The sequence below is a fragment of the Neopelma chrysocephalum genome, unplaced genomic scaffold (assembly GCF_003984885.1).
Source record: "Neopelma chrysocephalum unplaced genomic scaffold, ASM398488v2 Primary Assembly neopelma1_23b, whole genome shotgun sequence".
Taxonomy (NCBI): domain Eukaryota; kingdom Metazoa; phylum Chordata; class Aves; order Passeriformes; family Pipridae; genus Neopelma; species Neopelma chrysocephalum.
In genome coordinates, this window is record NW_020897692.1 from 16,618,950 (window position 1) to 16,644,876 (window position 25,927).

The window sequence follows — 25,927 nt, forward strand, 5'->3', positions numbered from 1 at the left end:
TAAGGTGATTAAGTTATGCCTCTGCTGAGAGATAGTAAACATCATACTGAGGACATATGATATGGCCCTACTTCCTCTTATATCCTTAGTAGCAATTAGTCTGTATTAACAAGAAGAAAAGACTGTATTTGAAAATTAAATACTGGGTTCAAGACCTTGATTATGAGAAAATGAAGATTAAAGGGGTGGTAGCTTTGATTACAATATTATGCCTCTGTAAATTAATAATAAGTGTCTGAAGCTTCATTAGGCACAAAAATGTCAAAGATAGAGGCATTTTCATTATGTTATTTTGGTCACTAAAAACTAACAATATGATTTATTCTCATAGAAAATTAATTTCTAAAAATGCTTCTTTCTTTATGGCAGTTTTGCAATGGCTGCCCCGACTTGTGCAACAAAATGAAAACAAGTTAGTAAAATATTTTTTTCCTTTGGTTTCTTCTATGAGCAGTATCCATATTTCTACACCCTAGATTCACTTACACAGGACATTAAAACTCCAAAGTGGGACTGTAGGAAACAACAATAGTCCAAAAGCAGCAAAGGTCAGTAAGTTTTTGTGATGTGCTGGTTTTTCCTCAGTTTTATTAGAAACAGCTGTGTGAAGTTCAACTGCTAACACTCATTTATCTCCCATATAAAATTATCATAAACCTGTGTGTGACAATAGTATTTTTCATGACAGTCTACTGCAGCATCACATATATCTCTATGATGTTCATGGAGAAACAAGTCATTTGTTCTGTAGTATTATGGTAGATAGTAACTAGTTAGTAGTAAATAACAGATTGTCCTTCAAATATAAAAATCATTAAATGCAAAAACCTGGTGACATTATGAATAATTCTCAAAGAATAAAAATCCTGTTTTAGTGCATATGTTTATTTTCATAAAAATGAGAGCCATAATAAAAACCGTAAAAAAAAGAATGTTTTTCTCAATAAATTTTTCCACAAAGCAACATAGATTTTCTGAAAGAGTCATTTCAATGTACAGTAGTGGATTTGATTCAGATGAGCAAAACAACTATTAATTGCCAGTTCTTGAACAGCTTAGTTAGAGGTGCCTCTTGTGTGCTGTGGGTTCCCTATCCCATAAACTAATACAGCACTGAGATAGTATAGATAACAAGCCACTTCTGGTAAAACTTCTGATTTTAGTGGAGCAAAAGGCATTTCAGTATCATGAAGGGGTTTTGGAAAGGAAGACTCCCATAGGAATCTACAGTATTGCTTTTTAAATTTTGCTGTTGCAGCTATTTATTAGCTCCAGGCACAGGATGTCTGGTGCAAGCCATAACAAGGTCTCAGAGCTGTACAGTGAAAAATCTGTTCTCCTAAATATTCATAAAAGAATTTCATGAAAAAGGCCATCAGCCAAAAGTTTATATCATAATAAAACTTTATAAGTCTAAAATATTTCCCATGTTCCATGGTAGCATCGACTCTTCTTGACTGATTAAAGAGGTTCACAGGTTAATGACCTCTAAGAAAGCTTTGTTTTTCATCACAGTCCTCAAGTATTTTGTTTCTTTTGTGTTCTTGCTTTAGACTTAGTTATGAGACTGAAAAGAGAAGCCAAAATGAAGAACATCCTCCTGAATGCAGCCAACCACACACTATAGACAAACCTAGAAACACAGGCTGAAGGTATGGACAGACCAGAACAGAAGTAGCCATGACAGCTGAGCCACACAGTTCAGTAAGGTGCAAACCTGAGATCTGGATTGTATTAGTTATCTGTAGATTAAACCAGAATGAATGAACTTCCTCAGGACAATGCAAAAAAACTTTCAGGTATGATCAGTGACATGTCGGAAAAGATGCTTTTGAATAGGCATTAAACATGAACAGCAAATATCAAGGTTTCTTGGATTGCCAAGAGAAAAAAGAAAGATGTATTTACAGTAGTTGGAGCCATTGACTGGTAGGGACAGAAACACAGTGTTCTTCAGGGAGGTCATCCCACCTCTAAAAGTTCATTATAACTATAAAGAAAGGAGGTGATACAGGCTAAGTAAGCAAAACTAGAAACAGTTTCTTCTCCTAGAATTCATATGCAAGTTAAAGTACACTGAAAAGAGATTTTTGTTTCAATTGTTCTCTGTTGTTCTGTCATTGCCTAGTACCATTTTCAAATAAAGCAGGCTACCACTTGGAAGCAGAATTAGTAGGAGGATTGATTTTCTTCCCTTGAAGAAAGTATTGGCTTTTCAGTGAAAAACTGAATGCTGCAGGTGTGACCTTGACCTCATCAATTTTCAGCCTCAAACTTTTATGTTTAAAACTCTGGGGGTTTTATGTGGAATGCTACTTTCATGCCTTGTGGGAACTGCAGCTCAGCTGCTCATATCTCATGATTTTTTTTCATGATTTTCAGTAAAAATGCAACATCCTACATAAAAGATTATCACATGTTAGTGTTTAGTAGAAAAAAATTTCTTCTGGAAACAAATCAATCAAGCACTAAAACTTTTCACATGGCATTGCATATTGTTGTTCAAGCCTGTGATGCACAAAAAGCAGAGTGCCTCTGCCAGCCACCTGCAAAGCTGTGGTAAAAGACACTCAAAATACGAACTTAAAAAAGACACTCAAAACCAGATAACTTTGATGTTATCTCCTTATATAAAATCACATATTAAACCAAATCTATGCAAAAATATAGTTTACAATGAAAGATTAGGCTGCACAGAAGTTGGGGATCACCACAAACAATAGTTGCCTCAGACTTTATTTTAACTACCATGGGAATTAATTTTCTACATAAATGTTACAGGCAAAAAAAAAAGGAAGAATAGGATATGATTACATGATTAAAGACTGTACTGAAATGCAGTTGTGCAAGGAACAGAGTAAAGGTCACCAGGAAATAATTTATCTGATATTTCCTAACTTCCAGTGTCAGACCTCAGTTCTTCAGCCTGCATTTCCCAATGGATGGTCACATACCAGCTGCAGTCCCATAGTTGTATGGCTGAAATAGTAAATGACAGCAAAAGAACTTGCAACTTAAGTAATATTATTTTCAAACATTAGTTTTGAAGTTAGTTCCTTATCTGTTGGTTTGAAAAGGTGACTGAAAGCTTTTGTTATGTAAGAGCTTAGGAACCTCAGATTTGAACCTGCATTTGTTTTTCACATCACTGATGTCAAAGCTTCATGTAGGTGACCTTTGGACAGTAAGGGTCTGTTATTTTTTGTGGCAATATTAGTCCATGTGCTTTCTCCTTATGAAGGAGAAAGAATAACAGTGATTCCTCTATGGAATGAATTTGTGCTCTGTATGGGACTTCTTGGCTGAGGATGGGTAGCTGTGGCCTCCTTTCAAAGCAGGGGTGAAGAGATCTTGTACATTTTAGCATGCGTTTTTAATTTCAACTCCTCAATCAGAGCAAGGAGGTCCTTCAACCTGCTGTGTGGTTGGGCTAGGAAGTGTGGGGTTGCTGACGTGCTGAAGGCAGGCTGTTCACTGGGTGAAGTGTGATTTGCTTCTTGATCTGCAGGCATATAAAATGCCCAGGCCTGTAGGATATGGCTCAGTTTGCTTTCACCACAATTAAGTGATGACCTCTCCATTACAATATTTGTGTATTAGTTATTTTAGTGTTGCCAAATATCAAAGATTTAGTGGAAAAATGGTGCCATAAGAACTTCTAAGAGGAGATGAAGTGCTGTTTTGTAAGAGTTGTGGAGTCATAACTGCAGCTGCATCTCATGGTTGAAACAATCACAAAGAGGTTACTGCAATAACTAAAAAAGTTATAAGAAAAAGGATACCTTGGAAACTACAGTTATTTATCCTAAATTCTTTTAAAGATGCTCTGGTGCAGTTGTGCAAATGACTACTCGACTCTCCATATGGACAATGAGTCATTCTAATGTCAAATGCCCAAAGCCTGCAGGAAATTACAGGTTTGTTGTTGCTGAATCATACTGGCATGTACATGTTAGCTTCAGCTGGCATACAGGAAGGACTGATATGCATCTCTTACTCCTCAAATCTTTTCTTGTGTCTCAGGGGTTGGGAGGACTGTGTTCTACTCTGGAGATGTTCTAGATGTCTAGAGAATAATGACAGGAATACCCTCAGATGATGTTTATTTCTTGGTTGCTTCTTGAGCTCCTAATTAAAATGGAATGCTAGGTGGAGAATAAATGAATATTGTATAGAATGAGTCATTAATGACCTTTTAAACTGTTTTGGTATTTCTATTAAAAGATCATTTTCCCTGCTGCAATAATGGAATGAGAAGTTGTAGGGTAAGAACTGTGTGTCTTACATATGGTGCAAGCAGCACCATTTATTATGCACCACTGAAGACACCAGGGAAAACAGCCTCTGTTCCGATTATACAATACTGATTTTAATTGTTTATACATTTTTGAAGCACCAAGTTTAAGCCAAACTCTTTCATATCTTTCCTGTGCCCCTGGTTGAATTCCATAATATTTCAACCAAATAATTCAGCTCCTTCCGTAAATGAACCTAGGAACAAAGTGCTGCTTTGCTCACATTAATACTTTGAGGTCTATTCTGTAAAATTCCCCAGCACAACCCTGCAGGTGTTTTAAGTTTGTCAGAGGTATAGCTCTCATGTAAAAAATAAGGCTTCCTTCATGCATGTGAAAATCGTCCCGATTTTAATAATTATGCCAACTGCAATTCATACAGGTTCAGGACAGTTGTGAGAAAGCTGTGGCTTTAGACTTTTTAGATATCTTCTACAGAAACTACATTATTACTTTAAGTTGTTGCTTTACTCTTAGCTGGCCATGTGTATTATGTGTACTTTTCTCACAGAGTAAATATGCTTCTGTCACTGACTTTGGGGGAACACAGAAAATTTTTCCATGTCCTGGAACACTTCTAACCCTATATTGGCTTTCTCTACCTAGAAGGGGAAGCAACATAGAATAGTGCTTGGCTGACAAAAGAAAGAATTGCGGAGCACTTCCGTTCATGCCGTTTGCCTTAGTCTTTGCCGAAATGCGGGTCAGGTTCCTCTTTGCTCTTTTTGTAATGACTTTTGCCTTGGGCTCCTACATCTGGAGTTCTTATGCTTGACTAGATCAATGCAAAAAAACCCTTTTCTTCTGAATTACACTGAATCAGTAGCAAAGAAGTGGGGATTTGGTACCTCTTCATCTAAGCAGATAGGGAGTCTTTCCTCATACCCTTTCTGCACTATATTTGGAAGGATGGTCAGGTATTTGTTGAAGATATGTCTACAAAAAGTATTCATTCATCATTAAAAATAGCTACAGGGTAGCTATTGTGAGTGGAAGTTTGGACCTCTGGACTGGATATGGGAAAGAAGAGCTTGCCTATGACACTATGACTAATTAGCTTGGAGAAGAGAGAAGCATGTTAGGTGTGAACCGGCCTGATAAGGCAGTGAGGAAGGTCAGTCAGGAATTAAATCTCCACAATGCCTTTATTTACTAGTCTATGTCAATGTTGTTCAGCTTATTAAAAAAAAGCTTACAGGGATTGAAAGTGTGCTAACTGATGACCTCTGGACTATGGCACAGAGCCGTGAGTCCCTCACTGCTCTTATCAGAGTTGCAGGAAATGATCCGGCAACTGAATTCTTTCAAAAGGTCATGGCAGAGATCAAAGGAGCCACACATTTGATAGCCTCCTATGTGCTATACCATCTCTACCTCTTTTTCCCACATTAGACTGTCAGACTAAATGTAAATCAGTACATAAATATGGTCAAGAACAGCTCTTGGATTCTGAGGCTGACTGGAACTGCTTGACTCATGCTTTTATGTCTAATAGTTTGTGCCTTCCAAAATGGGTCTGGTATATATAAACCACTTATTAGAAATTATTCAGGGCTGATACTGACCCCTGTGCCCAGGCACTGCACAGTGGAATGCCACCTGGCACGTGAGCATGTACAAAATGCAGTCCACTATGGGTAAGGAAGGGAAATGGGCTGCAAGTGCACTATTAGAGAGGCTCCCAGACCAGTTCTGTGATATGCCTTCAATCCACTGATCTGTTGTGCACATGGAAGTTTCCATACCGTTGTCAGGACATCTGTCATGGTTTAAATTATCCTCATGGATTAAAGGAATAGTAATGACAATATATAAATCTATCTGTATAGCCTTGACCCAGTGGTCTTTCAGTGGTTAGGGTAGAAACACTAATTATGTATATTAGAAGGCATCAGAGGCAGCACACTTAGCTTCAGTTTGTCCAGTTCCTTCCCTCCTATAGATAATGAGTATTTAATTTAGTGGCTCAACCTCAAGGATGTTTGCTGGAAGCACTGTGACAAATGATAAATGACATTTGTGAAATCCACTGTTATTACCTGGCTCAAGTAAATGTGGAAATTGCAGCAAGAAGAAACATTCACTATATTCTGTACTGCAGTATGTGCTGCTGTACATATTAACTACTTTTAACTTTTTTTCACAGTTGCAGATACAGTCCCAGTAACATACTCTACAGAACAAGTCTCTGATTCTTTCCTTTGCCTTCTAGGTATGGACAGTACTGTTACCTCAGTAAGTATTTAAGATATACACAAATGTGTAGGGGTAAATCTGTTTTCCAAGACTACTGTGGTTTGCTCTATTGAAAACATACCCAGACTACTTGTAACTTTTATAAATAACATGCATTAGACAGCTATGTGTTTTCATTCTCCAATTGACTGAAAATCTCAATATATCTGCTCTGTAAAGGTTCTTACAGACAGTAGGAAGGAACTCAGAAAGGCACTTTGAGTGACCTGATAACCCTTACTGTCTAAAAGTATTTTCAACAAGATTTTGCTACGCATCTTTGAAAACACTTTAACCGATATAGTTTCCTTGAGAGCAATAGAAAAAGCATATTCAGTTCCTTTGAAATGTTTTCTAACTTTTGTTGCTGTTATTTGAGACAAGTTTTTGGTTTGTTTTTTGTTTTTTTTTTTCCTAATAACTAGATCAGTCATCCTTAATTCAGCTCTGAAGCAGCAATAAGAGCAAGAAAATAGTGTTCACGTCCTGTAATCAGTCCAGTGTTGCTTGGTACAGAAATACTATGCTGCGTTTAATACTACATGTGTGGCTATTACATAATGTCATCCAAAAACACAGTTAGGGCTAGGTATTTAGGGCCTTCCATACTTTAACATACTTTTTACCTAAACCACCTACCCTGAGTCATAGCTTTGAATTGTCATAGATTTTTTATATTGATGTAAACAGAGTGGAAGGATATTTATCATTACTGGGTCTAATCTTAAGTTTATGAAAAGCTCTCTATCACCAACCAGCACCAGTTGTAATAGGATTCAGAGGCTTTTTTAATCTGATATCTGAAATTGCGTGTTTGGTTCACAGAAGATTTAAAAAACCTCAACTTTTTTATCTAACTCCCATTTGAGTCACAGGCTGTTTGGGTCTCATGTCTTTGTGAGCATTGGCAGAGGGTATGAGTTCACACTGAGGTGAAATTTGGTATTGGAGGATCACCAGCAATAAGAGCTGTAAGACATCATGATGAAAATTTCAAATAGCATCTACTTGTCTTTGCAAATTTGACCTAACTACACAGGCCATGACAAAGAGGTTACTTAAACTGATTTAGTGAGCTCCTAGTGTTTTAAACTAGAGATGGAGCAATGAAAAAGAAATACACATCTCCTAGTGTGTTGAACTGGAGATGGAGTAGTGAAAAAGGAATACACATCTTTTTTGGGGTCCTGTTTGACTGTATGTAATTTTCCAAATCTAGTAAAACTAAACCCTGAGCTTTCAAGATTAGCTCTTCCAAAAGTTCTCATCAAGACCAGGAGTACTAGTGTCATGAGTCTTGTAAGAATTTCTTTCTAATGAGATTTTCAACAGTGATGGCAAATTAACCACGTGGAAACAGGACTATAGCCAGCTGGAACACCATTTCAAAGGATTGAAGTACATCAGAGTGAAAACATTTAGCAGAAATGTGCTTAAGATATATGAAGGGGTTTTTTTTCCCTTCAGAGACAGGGAAAAACATATTTCCATTGGGTTTTGGGCACCACCTAGAGACAATGAACATCCATGCCTAAGTCCATACCTGACATGTAGATGCTTTGAGAAGAGGCTGATCTGAATTGAATTTGATGTTGGTTGCTGTCGCCACTCACCTCCCACTCCCCTTCATTCCATTTCTAAAAGTGTTAAAAAAGTTCTAACTTCATTTTAACGCAAGAAGAACTACACTGTGAAATAGTGATAAATACTGCAAAGCTGAATTGGCAACCTCAGTCCATTTTTTTGAGAAATTCCTCCATTAATAAGAGAAGAATGAAAGGGTCATGGCAAACTATCATAACTCAGCTAAATAAATTGAATTATAAGTGGGTTTTAGCTGTTATTTTTCTGAGAACAGAACTTGTTTAGAGATGGAGAGTACATTGCAGGTTTCATAATAAGCCTATTACAGAGCAAGGTTTACTAGTAAATCCCTTGGCATTTCTACCTTCCTGCTAGCTACTCCCTGCAGCTTTTCTTCAGCAATGGAGATGTCTTTTACATTGAAACTGAGTACACTCTCTTGTCTAAATAATGTAGGATGTTTCTGTTAGTTGCAGATCAAGCACTTACTTTTATCAAGGTATTTCATACTTGATCTCGGAGTGAATCTTTTGCAGATTTTTTACATAAACAATAAATCTGTGAGGATGGTGCCACCTAAAGTAACTAGAGAACATGGCAACTATTTTCTGTTTGACGTTGTTAAATTACCAGCTGGGATTGAAAGGTTAGGAATTTAGTACTCTTTTATCCCTTCTGTTTCCTCTGGCACTGGCTAGCTTTCAAGGTTTCCTTCAAAATAAGGTAGAAATATATATTTTTGAATGAAAGCAGAGATTCTTAAGTTGTCTTTTCCAGGCATACTGGGGCTCCAAGAAAAGGCAAAAGCTTTTGTGACAGTTGTCATAATATTGTTGAGTGCTGTTCATAATATGTCTTTATGCTGTTCCCTATGGGAATTCAGGAAAACATGACAATTTCTTCATACTATTGATTCTCTATAATTTAATCAGAACTGTATTCTGATTCCAGTGATCCCTAGGAAAAACAAATGGATTTTTGAGGTTAATTTTGGTTAAACTCATATAATTAGGCTTACATTTTTACAGCTGTGATCAGTTTGCCCCTGTGTTCTTATGATTGGTTTACATTTCTTGCTAGTAATTAAGAAAGTATTTGAAGACTTTCAGTCAAAGTACAACTAAACATAGGATGACTTTTTGCTTTTCCTTTACTTCTCACAGGCCAGAGCTTATGGGGACTAGAAGAGAAAGGCCTTTGATGCACCTCTTTCATGTAAGTATTTAAGATAGAGAAATGTTGGGTTTGGGATATAGTTACTAATGTCATCCCAATAATTTTGGTGAAATCCTGTAACTGTTGTTGGGTTCCCCTTGGTGTGAATGAGATCATGATGTAAACCACCTGGATTGAAAGAATATCATCCAAAGGGAAGGGACCCCACCACATCTATTCTATGCTAGTAGAATCCAAAACCTGACTGGCAGAAAAACTAGATAGAAAAAAACCTCTTGTTTGTTGTCACCAGCCAGCTGGCACCCGTTTGAAAATCTCCACGTTATGAGAATACTATAGGACTTTAAAAGGCCTCTAATTTTGACGGTTTCTGAACGTGGAAGAAACATTTTTGATTTAACAGCTAAAGGTAACTAGATCGGAAAAACAATTCCTAGTGGGTACCCTGAAGCCTGATTCTTTCCTGCTTAAAGTGATGTTAATTCAGAGTATATAGAAATTTCCCCCTTGGAAGAACCAGACTGAATGGGAGGAGAGTACAAGCAGTGAAAAAACCCACCCTAACACCAGTAGCTGGAATCAGAAGTAGTTCTAAGCCATGATAATGGTAAAGTTGTGTGCCTGAAGGTTGCCCTCAGCTCACCAGCCAGGTGCTTCCCTAAGTTGGTTGCCACAGTAGCTGTCCTCAGACAAGCTGTCTCTATTGTAGCTGATGAAGAGAGCCACTAATGGGATAACGAGCAGTTTTCACTTTCTCATTACCACTTATGCATCATAGTGCATACAAAGTATCTGTAGTTTAAGTGTTAAGTAATCGCTTTCGTGATGTTTGTTCTGTATGATATTTTTGAAGTGTCTAGATTTTTAGATCAGTGTTTGATAAATGGTGGTTGAAGCCCAGGATATTTAAATTAAATAATTATGCAAACTCATGATATCAGTTCTACACTCTAAAATAAGGGGATCATTTCATGTGAATCTCTGTTTCTTCTCTGGAAAACACTGTTCTGGGTTGTTCTTCTGAGGCTCCCTTTCCTGTGATGCCACAAAGAACATATTGCTATGAAAATACTAGTCTACATGACACATGCTTGAGGAACTGTGTTTACTAATAGTGATGTTAAATACAGCTTTTTAGCCAGCATAAGCTGGAAAAAAACCCATTTTTTAGCACATTTATGGTAATGTTAAGTTTGAAAGGAACTGTGCAGTTGTGCTAACTTGTATGATGACAGTCTGAGGCCAAGATTTTTGGAAAAAGTATTCTGAAAGCAAAATGCTGACTCGCATCCCATCTATCTTGCAGGAGCCTGGTCTTATTGAGTGTTGGGTGTTGATTTTTTTAATGTCTGGTTGACAAAATGTCAAGTCTTATGAGTAAACCTGTTTCTTGAATAAACTTTCAGTTGTTACCTGCTCTTCTCTGTGACAAGTGGAGCAGTTCAGAAAGGGGCAGTTACAGAAATTGCACAGATAGAGTCACAAATGTCAGATTTCTGACCTTTCAGTATCTCCAAGAAAAGGAAGGATTTTCAGAATCACAGTTTGGGGCTTGAGCAATTATATTTATGCATTTGACTGTCGATGCCTAAGATTTTTGTGAATTATAGCTCCTAATGCAGAGTCATTATTTTTATTTTGATATTTTAACAAACTTTTTTTTATTTTTATTTTTTATTTTTGTTGTTTTGAATTATTAAAAAATGCCAAACCCAAGTTTTCACATAGATAAAAACCAATCTGAATTTCATGTTTACTTGAATATATTGAGTGATGGGTTGTCAAGAAGGATTGCTAAGGACACACAATATGGCCATCCTGTAATGTTATGTCAGCTAAAGGAACTTGAATGAATGAAATGATAGTTAAACACAGTCGTTTGAATTCATATTAAACCTGATAAATAAAAAAACTTAAGAAAGATAAGCTTCACTATCTAATATTTGAAATATTTTTAGAGATCTAGTGCAAAAAAGACCCCTCTCCAGTTATAATACAACCAGATGCACCAATATTAATTAGCAATATGCAAGCATCTAGAATAACAGGCTGGTGCCGCCTGCTGTTCTTGCAGTGTGCTGTGGCTTTCAAATCTCTGTTCATGTGCCTCAAAAAACATACTGCTGTTATAATGCCCAGTATAGGTTTTACCTCTAAGGAGCCTAACAATAGCTTCTATTCCAGAACAGAAATGGCTTGTTACAGGACAAAAGCCTTTTGTGAGGAGAAAAGTTGAGCAAAACGGTTTTATACCCAGTTGTCTTTGTTTCCAGGCAGGCAGGCAGCTAATAATGTGTGTTTGTCAGTGTACTACTTTAACTCTGTTCCAGAAAGCAGTGCTCTTGATCATGACATGTTGGGGTTGCTCTTCATAGCTCATTATCGGCATGGCCTTCTGGGAAAAGAACTTTACAGCAATTCTGTTTGAACTAACCTTTATTGTATCTGTGCCTATAAATATGGGATGTCCTTCTACTAGATTTTTACTAGGCCATTTCTAATGGTGAACTGAACTAGAATGAAGTGGACATGAACAAAAAGGAAGACCTTACTCAGCAGGTAAGAGACTGATCATGGATGATTTCCAAGCAGTTATACTGATATAAAATACTTCTTCCATGCACCTCAAGATTCCAAGTGAGTGCATACTTAATTGTGAATTATGCACGAGGCTCTTCATGCATGTATGTTGAGCATGGTTTAATTCTGAAGGAAATGCAGGTCAAAGAAAGGCTTCTTGTTTAAGCTAAAAAAATCCCATTTGTCTTAGGAAGCAACTCTAACACATTTTTAGTTCCTATGGATTTAATTTCTAACTTTATCAAGAGTAACAGAAATAGATGTCCAAAATCTGATTCTATTAACGTTACTGGGAAAACAGATTGGCTTTGACTTCATTAATGTAAATGAAAGCACTACAGTTTGTGGACCAGGATCTGACTTGGATTAGAAAGTGACACTCCTGAGTTAGACTACTTACTTAAGTGGAGATGCTCAGTTTCTATGAGTTTGAGACAGATTCTAGTCCTGAATTTGTACTTCTGTGGTCCCAAATCACTGTGAAGGCAGGATCAGCTTATGCATTTTCAGGTTCTACCTTACTTGAGGGACTTTTTTTAAACACAGTGCAGATGGCGTAGTCCAAGGGAAAGTAATCGCAAAAAATTTTGTCATAAGGACAAGTCTGCTGCTTTGAGGCAGCAAGAGAATCAACGACCTTGAGAAGCTCATCTGAAAATGGTGTATGTAGTGTGAAGGCTTTGAATGGGTGTAGTGGATAAAGGCAAATGTTGGATTTGCAAATAAGTAGCACAATATTGTGAACTAATCTCACTCCATCCATTTTCACATGAAGGATATTAGTACTCTTGACTATATTTAAAAGTTTTAAAGAAGGAAGGAGACTTTTCTTCTGCTCCTCACCTTGCCACACATCTCCTTTGACCTATGGCAAATTTATGCTTCAGCTTCTCCAACTGCAAAATAATCAGATGTATCTAATATTTATGCCACTTTCAGGTCCTTCACTAGGAGGTTTTCATAGCAGTAAATCACTCTCAAAGAAACACTTCATCAAACAAGGTCACTGAGGGAGAAATTAGTCACAGCAATATCTTGACAACGTGCTGTGATCCTCATGTCTCTAGCTTGCAAGCCACCAGTGTCTGTTTATCATCACATGCATTCTTGTAACATTGTGCCCAAGAGCCAAAATCCCTCTCTATACCTGGAGATACTCCTTGTGTAAATATCTGTGTTGTCCTTGGTACAATTCCATGGCCAAATTCTCCCCTGGTTTAAATCTTTGTGGCTCCAGTGACTCCAGTGGAGCTGCATTAATTCTCACAAGTACATAATTTGTTTCTGCATCCTTTGCTTCTTTGCTGTGTGGTTGCTGGGGGAGCAGCTGAGCAATGCTTTCCACATGCCAGGGGAAGGGGCAAGGAAAGCACTTGGACGTAGGGCTACTTGCTTTATAGGTGCTGTTGTGTGAGGTCTTAAACAGCTTCTCCTGCTGACTTGGCTTCAAGTTTTTGAAATTCATTACTGCATATAAAGTTTAAATAAATTTGATGTACCAACCTGGGGGAGCTGTAAAGGGTAACCCAGTAACAGCCAGAGTGGGACAGAAAAGGTTCCTCAGCATTTAGAGTTTCACAGCATTTGCAATACTTTGGGAAACTGTGACTTTTGAATTAGAACTGGAAAAAAGTTCAAACAATGTGAATAATATCACATGTCAGCATTACTTGAACAGTAGTTTTAGATTTTTTTAGACTGGAAACATTTAATTTCAACAGTGTTTTATATGATAGAAAAAAAAGATCAAACTGAAGTGAAACAGTTAACTTTTCATAAACAAAAATTTAGCCAACCAAACCTTATATATTTTGACTTTTTTTTTTGTTTTAGTTTCCCATGCTTTCTTACTTCTTAGTTATACCAAATTTTGACATTTTGATGTTCTTTGCAAAATGTTCTTGAAAAATCTATAGCACCAGCTCAGGGTGATCATCACAATTTGACCTCTTATTGGTCAAATGGCTATAATCAGTTAATGATCTGAAACAAAAAACAAGAATGTGACTGAGACCCCAGTGCATTTTAATGAATGCTTGCTTCACTTTATTGGGTAGCTAGTAGCAGGAACATTGGGTTATTTTGTTGTTTAGCTATGCTAAAGCTCCTGATAGAGTTGCACCTTGTCTCTCACCTTTTCCTGTGATAGAAATCCTCCTGCAGCTATTCATCTACAGTTACTCAGAGCATCTTTTAAACTAACTCCCTTTCTCTCTTTTTTCCCCTTTCAAAAGCTTTACTGTGAGTTTCTTTTTCTCATTTCCCTGTCTCTTTTTGTCAGTATGTTTTTGAGAGATGTTTATAAACCACAATAGTGTTTGCAGTGTTGCCTGAAGTCATGACACAAACAAAAAGTAGGAAAATAGATGGTCTCATCTGCAGCCTCATAGAACACCATAGATACATTTTCAGTCACCTGTAAAATCTTTTTAAGGCAAAAGTTCAAGAATTGCCCTGGATTTTCACCTCTGCTTCACACACCAAAAACCTTAGCATTTGTTACTCCTCCCAAAGGCAACACTTTACATTTCCAATACTCTCAGCTTGTGGATTGGCAGGTTTGGAGACGAACTGCCTTTTGGCAGTACTGTATTTCATGGTATAGTTAATGTTCCACTCCAGAGATGTACAAAGCCTAAAAGTGAACACAAACTGGTTAAGAAAAATTGCTTTAGATTCATGTTTTCTGTGTTGCCACAAGGTATGAAATATCCCTCAAATGTAGAATCCTGATCACATGCCAGAAGTGGCACGTAATTAAGTAGAACAAGCAATTCCACCTGCACAGTGCAGAAATATTTGCTTGCTGCTATTGTCCTCTATTCTCTTCCTACCTGCATGGTGCCTTAATATGTTGCTGTAATGCATAAGTGTAGCCCTTATGCTCTGTTGATAGTCAGAGATGTCCAGACTCTTGTGTATTCAAAGTGACACAGCAGGTGCACAGTGAAGACTAGCAAAGCTGTTATTTGTGTGAGTTGAGATTATCCATAAAGAGAAATGTAGTCTGATCCACCGCCACTCTTCCTGCCTCTTGCAGGATTTGAGCTGGCCCACCTCTACCTAAGATCCTGCCAGGCGCAAATTCCAGTGCAGAGGGGATCGATGTACCAACGCAAGTAGCAGCACTGGGACAAGTAGTCCTAACAGAAATCAGACCTTGGGAGAGTAACAAACCCTATCAATGGCAAATAACGTCAGATAAAACTTTAGAAAGAAAAATCTAAATCTCAGATTTGTTGCATAATGTGACCCACACTGTTTATATTTTGGACCTAATTCTTCTGGCAGGAATATCTGAATCCCTGCCCAAGCATTCACTTGCTAAGACAGAGAAGCAAATTGCAAAATTATCAAGACCTCTGACTTAAGGTGCCAGCAAATATTTGAAAATAAGCACCCAAAAATTAAATGCTGATGAAACAAATATTGGGTAAAATAACTTTTGAGTAGTTTGGGTATCTCCTGGTACTGTTGCCAAAGAGCAACAAAAATGTAGGAACATCCAGGAAGGAAATTGAAAGTAGTCAGAACTTTTGTCATATTAAACCATGACTGTTTTGCTTTCCTTTCAGCATAGCAGGATACAGGGTTCAATGAAATTAAGTAATGATTTGTATCCAGCTCTCGTGCACTGTATCTCTTTCAAGGTGCTATTTCACTTAACCACCCCTGTCTTCTGTATAAAAAAAACTTTTCAAGAAATAAAAAGTTAAATAGATAATTCATAAGTCCTGTTCCTGGGTGGTCTCCCCCCTGTGCCCAGGTAGTAAGCCTTTTCTGACGGTAGACACCACGTAAAGCTGTGTTATAGCTCGTCCATATGACTGTCTTTAATATGAAGAGATGCTGTATTGGTACCTTGCAACAAACTCAAATAAACAGGTCTGTTTATTTCACTGCAGAAAACATGGTGAATGATTTCTAAATGTCTGCAAATGCCTGAGTTTATTTAGAAACAAAGAGTCATTTTCCTGCACAAAGTTACAGTGTGCCTTGTGCTGAGGACCTAAAGTAATGCATAGGTTGTTCTCTGTATAATTGCAAGAGTTTTGTTTATTTGAAGGTAAAAATTATCACTGTTTTTGTTTAAGAGCAATGGGCACAGTATATCTTTGGGTCTATAATCAAAATGAAGTACCATAGTCTATCTCTTCATGGAAAATAAACTCTTTGTAAACTACTATAGATACATCAGTTATTAGATATCTGTTTCAAACGGATTAACAAACTTTCCAGTGATCAGTCCTTATCCTGCTCATCTCTATTCAGAAGGAATTTATTTTGGTAAGGATTATAATGTGGGAATGACACCTTGTGTTCACGAAATCCTTTAGAATATCTAATTATGTGAATAGACAGGTTTCTGACATTTTGCTTTTGATACATGATCTTTTATCTGACTTCAGTACACAGGTGTTAAAAAAAAGGATGTGCGTAACTTTCCTCCAGTCATTTTACTGAATATTTTTCAAAGATATACCATAGGGACAACAGGCAAAAACTTCATCTAACTTCAAAATTTTCAGTGGTTATCAGGACAGAGAGCAGAAATACATTATAAAGCAGAAATGCATATGGTGTTATGGTTATCTTATTAGTTTCAAGTTATTCAAAGAAAACAAAAGAATTCTGAAAACTTCATAAGTTGTAAATCAATATATATTAGTGATGGCAGCCTCTGCCATAAAAGATATTTAAATAAATATTTTTCATAAATTAATTACAAGATAAAATATTTTTATGACTATAGCTTTTATAGCAGGAACTCTTATCTAAGTTATCTCAAAAAAAAGTATATATCTAGAAATTTAACATGAGGAATATTTTAAGATGATTTGTGTTTTTCCATTTAGCAGATACTGATCCTCCATTCCTACTTTTTCTTCCCCAGCTTCATTCCCTTTCTTGTATTACTAAGAGAGGTATTAAAATTCTTCATTATAATTCAGAATAATAATCAGCTTTTGTCTGTTTTGCTGTTCAGAAGAGTTCTTTTGTTATATTTCTATTCCATAATGATGCAGAGCTGTAGGAATTAGCTCTATTCTGCATGAGTGAATGTGTAGGGGTATCGGCAAACACCCAGAATAATTTTATGGGTTATCGTGGGGTTTGTTATGGAAATAAACCAAACCTCTTCGACGAAGAAATGGGTTCATTAAAAACTGAGTGCTAAAACTGGGGTAAGCATGGATTTCTGTTGTGAATGTGTCAATAATTGTGTTTGATTGCAAGTGGGTATCATGAGCACATCACTGCCAAGATATGTGCATGGGAGTTACAGGCACAGAGTGGCTCATCTCCCCTACAGAGCTGGTGGCCAACTGCCTTCTGCGCTATCAGCAATGTCCCAGCAAGCTCCCATAGTAACTGCACACACAGCATGTCATGGAAAATTGGGGCAAGGGGAGCAAGGAAGGAAATATTTCTGTGAGTTCTGTGTTAGGACAGAAGTCATAAACCTTTTTGAATAGATAATGATGGAAAATAGCACATGAAAATAGGGAGGAATAATGTAGAGAAAGACCTCAATGGGGGCCATGCAACTGTTTCCTTCCATATGCACATTAGCTGCTACGTGCTTTTGTCTGCCAACAGGAATCTGTTTTGCCTTACCCAGACTGGCATTCACTTTGCTTTTGTGCAGATCCCTTCTTCTGGAAATTCAGAAATTGGAGAGAGTACAGATTATTCCTTTGTGGAAAAGGTAAAGAATGGTCTCATTCAGAGGATATCCCTTCATTCCCTTACAGGTGTTAATTCCAGCTCAATCCAAGCAAACCAAGGGCTGTTAATATGCCTTAAACGCATGCTTGAGTAGATGCATAGACAATGAGTCTACAATTGAGTAGATTCATAAACAATACACAATTGAGTAGATTCATAAACAATATAACAGTTTGTGATTGGCTATGGAGTGATTTATATTTTGGTTAAACTGTGTTAGGGAGTCTTTTTTTAAGGTATGAGGTAGAGAATTCAATCGCTACTTTGACAGTGTGTGAAATAATTAGGCATCCACAATATTAAAATGTGTGGTAATTTTTTTAATTCAAATGTGTCTGGTTTTGATTTTTTGGTTTTGATTTTTTTGATCTATTTTAAAATCTGCTCTCATCACTACAATATAAACTATATCTATGTCATATATAAAGGTAAACATCATCTTCAGGTTCTTTCCTGTTTATACATCCAAATATAAGATTTCCTTTTTGACCACTGCTCTGCAAGTTCAGTTATTTGTCCAAATTAGATCCTGAAATTAAACGCCATTTATTTTCAGGTTTCAATCTTCATAATTATAAGGATTGCCACTGTTCTGTGTTTCAGGGTAATACATTTCCTTTATAAATACAAACACTTTTAATATGAACAGGAATATACTTAAATGTAATTATTAAAATACATTTTTTTCACATTTAAAGGGCATATGTTTGGCAAATGATGTCACACAGTGTACTATGTCTTATATTACAATCTACTAAATCTGCCTAAAAACTATATTATGAAAGCATTTTCACTGATTTTTTTCTAAAATGTAAGAAAAAGAATTCTGTAAGAACTTTTAAGAATCAAAATAAGTGCCCACAGAGACCTGCATCAGCAAGTACTAATGGAAGTGCTACAAGGTTAATGCAGCTGGTGGTAGTGCTCCATTGCCATGTTTCATTCATGCATATTATTTGGTTGTATATTTTATTGCTGGTTACAGAACACATCTGAAAATGACAGTGATGAAGTTGATGGCAACAATATATGTGGTTTCAGAAAGAAAAAGGGAATCAAAGGTCCTACAAAGTATGCTCCTCCTTTAGAAAATGAGAAGATGGAGCTGTCCCGCACCTCAAAAATCCCAGATCCTTGTCCCCTTAAAGGAATCACTGGTTGCTCAGAACCACCATCAGACCAGTCTCTCCAAAACCCCACTACCTTTCCTCCAGTACAAAAGGACAGAGGGGGTGACGACAGTTCCAATTCTGGCAGTGCTGTGAAAGAAGACACATCTGGAGAAACACAAGAAACCCAAGAAAATGCCGACACTGGGAAAAAAACAGTGGGAAAAATGCAGGAGGAAATAGATACAGCAGCTCAGATGAAGCAGCCCACGGGCATACAACCTGCAAGGAGTGCAGGGAAAGGTGGCTGCACAGAGGCAGTGCAGAGGGAAAAGGACAGTGAGCAGGTGGGGGCTAAGCCAGAAGAACAGAGTGGTATGGAAGAAAAAGTTGTAAAGTTTCATGTGACAAAGATGGGCTCCCTGGGCGGTGCTGTATCCACACAAGGGAACAATATTGCTGAGTCCTTCACAGGGGCACCTGGCATTTCTAAACAAAGTCTACAAGAGTTGAAAAACCTGCTGAGTGAAGGTCCTCGTGGGCCCAATTTCTGTGGCAAGGCAGGTGGCGCTTTTGCTCAGAAAAACTTGAAACCCTGGGAGAAAGCAGCTGACAAGCAGGGCCGACCCTTTGGTACTTTTAGTCCCCATTTTGGAGAGGAGAAGCAAAAGTATTACAGCTTCCACAAGCAGGGAGTGGGGCAGCAGAGAAAAAGTCTCCTGATCCTCAGCTCTGCTGGCTCTGATCAGCAGCAACCAGTGGGAAGCGACGTGGATCAACTTATTCTGGGACTACCGGCAGCTTCTACACCTGCAGAAAACTCAACACCTGAGATTCAGTTTGACTCCTCTACAGGCAACGCCGGTAAGGATATTTAAACATCACCTACTCTCCTGCTAAAGAAAATGCTCCTGTTGTTTTGTGGTGTTTTGTTAATCTGCAAAATTAAGTCAGAGCTAGTGCATGAGAGAACTGACACCTGTGGTTTCTGTGTGATCAGAATGGATTGGAAGTTGTGCCCTACATCTATGATGCTTTTTTTTTTTAAAGTGAGGTATTTATAAAGCCCAGCTGCCTGCCAAAAACTGCCATGCAGAAGTGGTCATGTATTTTTTCACTAAAACTAAAAAATTTCCTCATCTAAACTGAGTGCAGGCAGCATTTCCCAAAAGTCTGCTAGACACTGCAAAACTCTGATGGCATCTGGGTTCTTAAAATTACCTTTTTTGTTAACATTTCCAGCAGCAGAAATTGCTCCCATATAGCGATGATGTTTTCAATTATTTGTCCTGTTAGAGAACTGGAGTGCAAAAACATCTCATATAAATTATAGGGGAAGAAAAGCAAATGAGGCAGAGAACTCCCCCTTATTTTCAAGTGGTTCAATAAGTTCATTTTGGAAGTGTTTATAGAGACAATTGCTACTAATAAACTGTGATTTCTTTGAAAGTGTAAAAGCTATGCTTTTGGGCTAGCTGGATCAGCAAACTGAAAGCTATTATTAGCTGTGATGATGTAATGGGCTTGAGCAGTTTGTTGTTCTGTTTCCAGGAAGCTCACAAAAAATAGTTTGCCAGTTGAATAGATATCAGATGAATACATTTCCATAAGCATCAGTCTAAGATCATACTATCATCTTTCCAGAACGGATATCTTACCTTCTGACTTATCTCACTAATACAAGAAATACTAATCTCTTCATTGATAAATTGCTTCATCCATAATTAACTATGTAATAAAAGATAGTAGTAAAAATTAAATGTTTACAATGATGTTAATTTATTCTGATTTTTCTCAAGTCCCCTGTCAGATGGGTAGAAACATTGCTGTACATACTCTGAAAACAGACAATTTGAACATATCAGTTGTTCTTGCTACAGCGGGATTTCTCAGTAGACATTCTGTGTAACCCAGTTTGAACAAGTCTAAATAAGATACACGTGAACATTATTAGTTGTAACTCAGGGCACTGCATGAGAAATATAAAGCTTTGAAAAAATATTTCACACTCGAACCACTCTTTATTCATACCTATTAGAATAAAGAGGTTAGAGGATTATTGTTCAGCCTACACTTGATGCTGTTCCCTTTCCGGACTACATTGGTTTTTACATTGCTGAAAGGTTAGCAAAATGCATTGTCACAGCAATTCTTTGTCATAGCATCATTTACAAGATACAGGGAACTGATGAGATTAATTGTAGATTCCACTGGAGATTTCAGCCCAGCTTTAGCCACTTAACATGAAGTAGCTAATCCAAATTTATCACCTAGTCAGTAAAGTCAGGCATTTTGTCTTCAAAGACGTATTAGAAGTTGATGAGAAATTGACCTCTGGAGGTGGGGGTATCTTTCCACTCAGGGAAAGAAGTCCTATGATGATTAATTAAAATCATTTGTCTAACTCTGAGATGCCTAAAGCTACCTGGGGTTAATCCTACTCTGTATCACTGTAGCAACAGTATCTACTCTGTATCACTTATAGCAACGACTGTAAGGGAACTACAGATGAGAACTAAATATGAAGGGAAATGGGAGAAAACGGTTTTTTCTCATCAAAAGCGCATTAAAAATAAAAAAGTTGTGGATTCTCATGAGGTTTGGGTTCCATTTGACTTTGACCAAACAAGTTGTAGGGCTCACTGTGCCTTTTCCACTCATAAATGGAATGCACAGAAATAGTTTCTTACTTAATAAGAAATGTATGTGTTCAAAATTTAATTTTCATTGAATAGATTCAGTAACTTAATTGAAGAGAAGAAAGTTTTAGATAAAATTTTGCACTCTTTAATGAGCCTTTGCATAAACAGTATTTCATTGCTGCCAGCGATAATTCATTAAGATTGATAAGATCAAGTCCTAAATATTTTATTTTTATAACTAAAACATTATGTTAAATATTTCAGTTAACAAAGTGCCTGAAGTCTTGAATCTAAAGATATCTTAACACTGAGTAGATATGAAATACAACCTCTTACAATTTTCAAGTTTTCAAATATTTGAACTTGCTTAAATCAGAAGACTTAATCCAAATTGTTTGGAAAAATTACAAGAGGTTGTATTTGAGATCCACTCAGTGTTGAAATATGGAATATACTATGGTTGTAAAAGTACACAGCTAAGGACAATCTGTAGAGATCAGCAGCAGAGAGGTTGAAACCTAGCTGAGCGTCAATGATTGAGAGTACTTCAGAGAATTGATATACAGCCATGCTGGTTACAGAGTTAACATCTCTCTAAAATAATAAATCCCTACATTTTTCCCAAAATTCTAATTGAAGGATGTGGAAATATTGCTGCATGTGCATTTTGTTCATTTCTTGTCAGCTCTTTCATAAAATAAGTGCATGGATGTGGGAAAAATATTAGAAAAGAGGCAGATGGGTCAGATATTTGGGTCAGTATGAAAAATGTTACTTGAGAGTGTCAGAGAAATAGGAGCTGAAGCTAAAGATAAAATTCTTTTAATCTAAAGCTGTTTTCCATGGAAACATAGAAGCTAACACATGTAGCTAATTAGGTGAATATACTGACAGCCCTAACATGGATTTAGGAATTTTATTTGCCTAAGTGTCTATATATGATAATAATATGCACTTCTGCAAATTGGTATGTAGTTATTAATGACCAGGTGCTTCTTAAGCTGTTCTGTGTTTGCATTCTTGGGAGACAAACAGGAAGGATTCCAAACAGTATAGAATAATATGAAATTTAATTAATATAATATTATATAACACTTCATAGTAACTACATGCACATGGACATGAATGTATGCGTGTGCTATATGTAGAGCAGATATAGCACATAAGGTAACTGTATACTGACCTCTCTGAACTCAGATCTTATTGCATGCTACTCTGCATGCTACTAAATTAGAATATTAATACCATGGTAGCCAGAGAGGAAGCAAAAGGAAATAACTCTGTTTGAGCAATGTGAAGCATCCAAGGATCACGATACACCATAGTCTTGGTGTGTCATCCCCCTCTGTCACAGTGATATATGGGTTCCCACAGCCAGGGACTGCAGATGGCTTTGGCAACCATATGCGCTAGGTATGGTCGGAGTGACCTACAGATACTGGTGTCATCACACAGGATGAGGAGAAAATATGACCAACATGGGATCAGAAACTGTTTGAGAGAGAGAGAAATTTCTGAAGAAAGAAGATACGTCTTAGCTGTGGCTGCAGGCACCAGTTGCTACCTAGTGACTGTTGACATTTCAAGTGCACAATAAAAGAAGGTTTGAATGCTTCAAGAATCACATGAAGTGTTATGTGGTTGCTGACCCCAAACACTAAGTTTCTTTGCTAACTTGTCTTTTTAAAGAAAAGCATATCAAGAAGACACAGACTGTATTTCACACTTAAGAGTGGATTTAATTAGTCCTACAAACTTTTAGAGCAGCTCTTTTTCTGTAGAGCAAACCAAAACTCTTAAGTTCTTTATCTTCCATACCAACAGTTGAAATCTTCCTGTTCTCTGACTCCGTATGATTTTCCATTTTTCCTCTTAACTCATACAAAGGAAAAATGCTCGGACAGGACTTCCATCCAAACTTTCTGATCTATTTTGTCGCCTTTCAGGTGAGATTCAACTCATCTATCTCTAGTATCTGGAGTAAGCTAGTCGTCCCATGATTCTGTGTGAGAAAAGTTTATTCAGACAGTAATTCTTCCCACCCTTTGGAGATGCTTGCTTTCTTTATAGTAATAGCGAAAGGTTACAAAAACAGTTAGATCAGACCTAATATAAGTGAAATGCATCTTCTGCTTGATTTCTCTGCCAGCTGCCTCTCCTTCTACAACATATTCAAAAAGAGTTTAGTTCTTACCTTCAATACTATTCAAAATATCTCCCCTAAATAACCTTACTTCACATTTAGCAAATTTTTCTCTTTCATTCTGGAAGTGTTTAAGGCCAGGTGAGATGGGGCTTTGAGTATCCTGCTCTAGTGGAATGTTTTCCTGCCCATGGAAGGAAAATTGGAACTAAATGATCTTTAAGGTTCCTTTCAACCCAAACTATTCTATGATTCTGTATTTCTCACTTGATTTGTTTAAATTAGGTCAACTATTCTTAGGCCAAAGTGGGTTTCCTAGTTTGCATTATTTTAGACCTCAGTTCATGCAATTTTGCTCAATGATTCCTTCCTCAAATCTAAAATTTCTATTTGAGTTTGAAGACAGATATGCCAGTGTAGATTCATCATATTCAGGATTATTAGTTAGGTAGTTCCATTGGGTATTACCTTAATTTTCTTTCGCCTGCACATTTTGCTTTCAACTAATCCTGCCTAAGTAAAATATTTTCTAACTTTTCTATAAAATTGTGATAATTTCCTTATTCAGTACAGAAGAGCCATTACTGCAAAAGACCCTAGAATATAAAAAAATGTAGTTTATTTATTTTATCTTTCATCTATTGAGAAGTAAAAACTTACTTTGCATTTGATTCTTGACAATGTTTTCCCTCTGAGAAGCTGTGTCATTTTGTTGTCATTTAGATTGGAAAGAATAATTCATGGATGATTGAAGCTGCATGTTGGTCTGTAAATTAGCTATAAAACTCAGGAAAAACCTAAGCTTCTCCATGGTCAAATGAGTAAAAACTCTGCTTTGCAGTTAAGTTTAAAAAAGAAAGCAGACTCATAAGACAAAGAAACAGATGGAAAAACATTGAAAGTATCACTATTAAAAGAGATCAGGGACACATTTTTAGTGTCTCCCATGCTTTAGGAATTTCTGATATGCTTATGTATTTATTTCGCCGTTAAGGGTTTTTAGGGGAGTAAAATACGAGGTAGGAAACAATTTTTTATGTACTTTACTACAGAAATCAAATCAGTAAATATTTTCAGTGAAACTTCTTTTAGGTGAAAAAGAAATAAGAATTGCATAATGTTTTCAGCTGAGAATGCTTCTGATCACTATTCACATCAATAGTGCATTCAAATGCAACCCAGTACTCGTGTCTACTTGCCATGTCAAAAAACAGATGGGAATAGAAAAGTAGCAGTAAAAAAGATACCTAGTATAGGAAAAGCTGTCATATAAGGTTTGGAATATAGAAGTGGTTAATGTTTGAAGGCAAAGGTGAGAACAGTAAGTAACACACTGTACAAACCAAGAAAACTGGCTATTCTTAAAAATACAAACCATGAGTCCTATAAGGAAGAGCAGATGTATTTAAATTAGTTCTGACAGGAATTTCCATAGAATTTAGAAGAGTGTAGATATGTGATTACCCTGTGGGGCTCATTGCTAGTGAATACTATCCACTATATCATGAATGAATATCATCATGTCTATTTTTATAAAGGAGTTCGATACAGATCTTCAGAGCACTCTGTTAGATTTCTGAGGATGTAGAAGAAATTAAAACAAATTTAGATATTAAACCTCCTGCTTCTAACCACAAGACCACTTTTTTAGTAAGGAACTGCAAACCTCATTTTCTTTAGACAGAGTATTTTGCAAAGAATACTGTGCCTTTCCTGTTAACAGCTGGTGCCAAAGTCAGCTCTAGGATGATGAAACGCTGCCTTGACTGGCATAGCAATTTCAACACTTGCAAATGTTTCTGTTTCCCTGCCTCTCTGAGACAGTAACAGGTGCCACAAGGTGCCACAGAGCACAGGGAGGGCACTCTGACACTGTGTAGGACTCTGGCCTACCCAATCTGTGTCATGGGGCAGGAGAAGGCTGCAAAGCAGCTGCGTGGCTGCAGCAGAGTTGTATCAGGAGGAAGCACATCTGGCACAACTGGTGCTGCTAGAGAGGCAGTAGGAGGAAGAGACTGGGGGAGAACTGATAGAAACATGTCTTCTTCACCAATGCATGATTTTTATCTGGAGTCTACTTGCTGGTATCTGCTGTTATTGCCTTATGCTCCTTTGGTGGTCTTGTTTCTCAGTGAAGAGTTTACAGTATCACTACATTTGTTAGGACAGCCTGTGCCTGTGGTTGTCCAGTCCCCTGGCAACGTGCAGCACATTCGTTTTATTTCATTTTCAATTTGACACAGTCACCTCTTCTAGAGCTGAGAAATTGTTTGGTTTTGTTGTGGTATGATTTAATAGGGGACCATGGGAAAGGGATTGATCTGGGATGTGCTTTCTTCTGTTGTGGCATTTTTATGTTGCTGAGAAGGGAACGCTATGTCAACTATTTGCCCTATTCCCATGTCAGCTGCTCTCAGCAATCTGAGTGATTTC

At 37.2% G+C, this 25,927-nt stretch overlaps 1 protein-coding gene across 1 annotated transcript in view; it reads left to right on the forward strand.

The window, feature by feature from the left end:
• LGSN (lengsin, lens protein with glutamine synthetase domain) overlaps positions 1-25,927 on the forward strand; it is a 60,701-nt gene that overhangs the window by 26,450 nt on the left and 8,324 nt on the right. Inside the window, exons 3-6 of the mRNA XM_027694468.1 lie at positions 1,554-1,652; positions 11,781-11,849; positions 17,521-17,580; positions 18,586-19,573. Of these exons, the coding sequence (XP_027550269.1) occupies positions 11,820-11,849; positions 17,521-17,580; positions 18,586-19,573 (1,078 nt within the window). The 5' untranslated portion in view covers positions 1,554-1,652; positions 11,781-11,819. The remainder of the gene's footprint in view (positions 1-1,553; positions 1,653-11,780; positions 11,850-17,520; positions 17,581-18,585; positions 19,574-25,927) is intronic.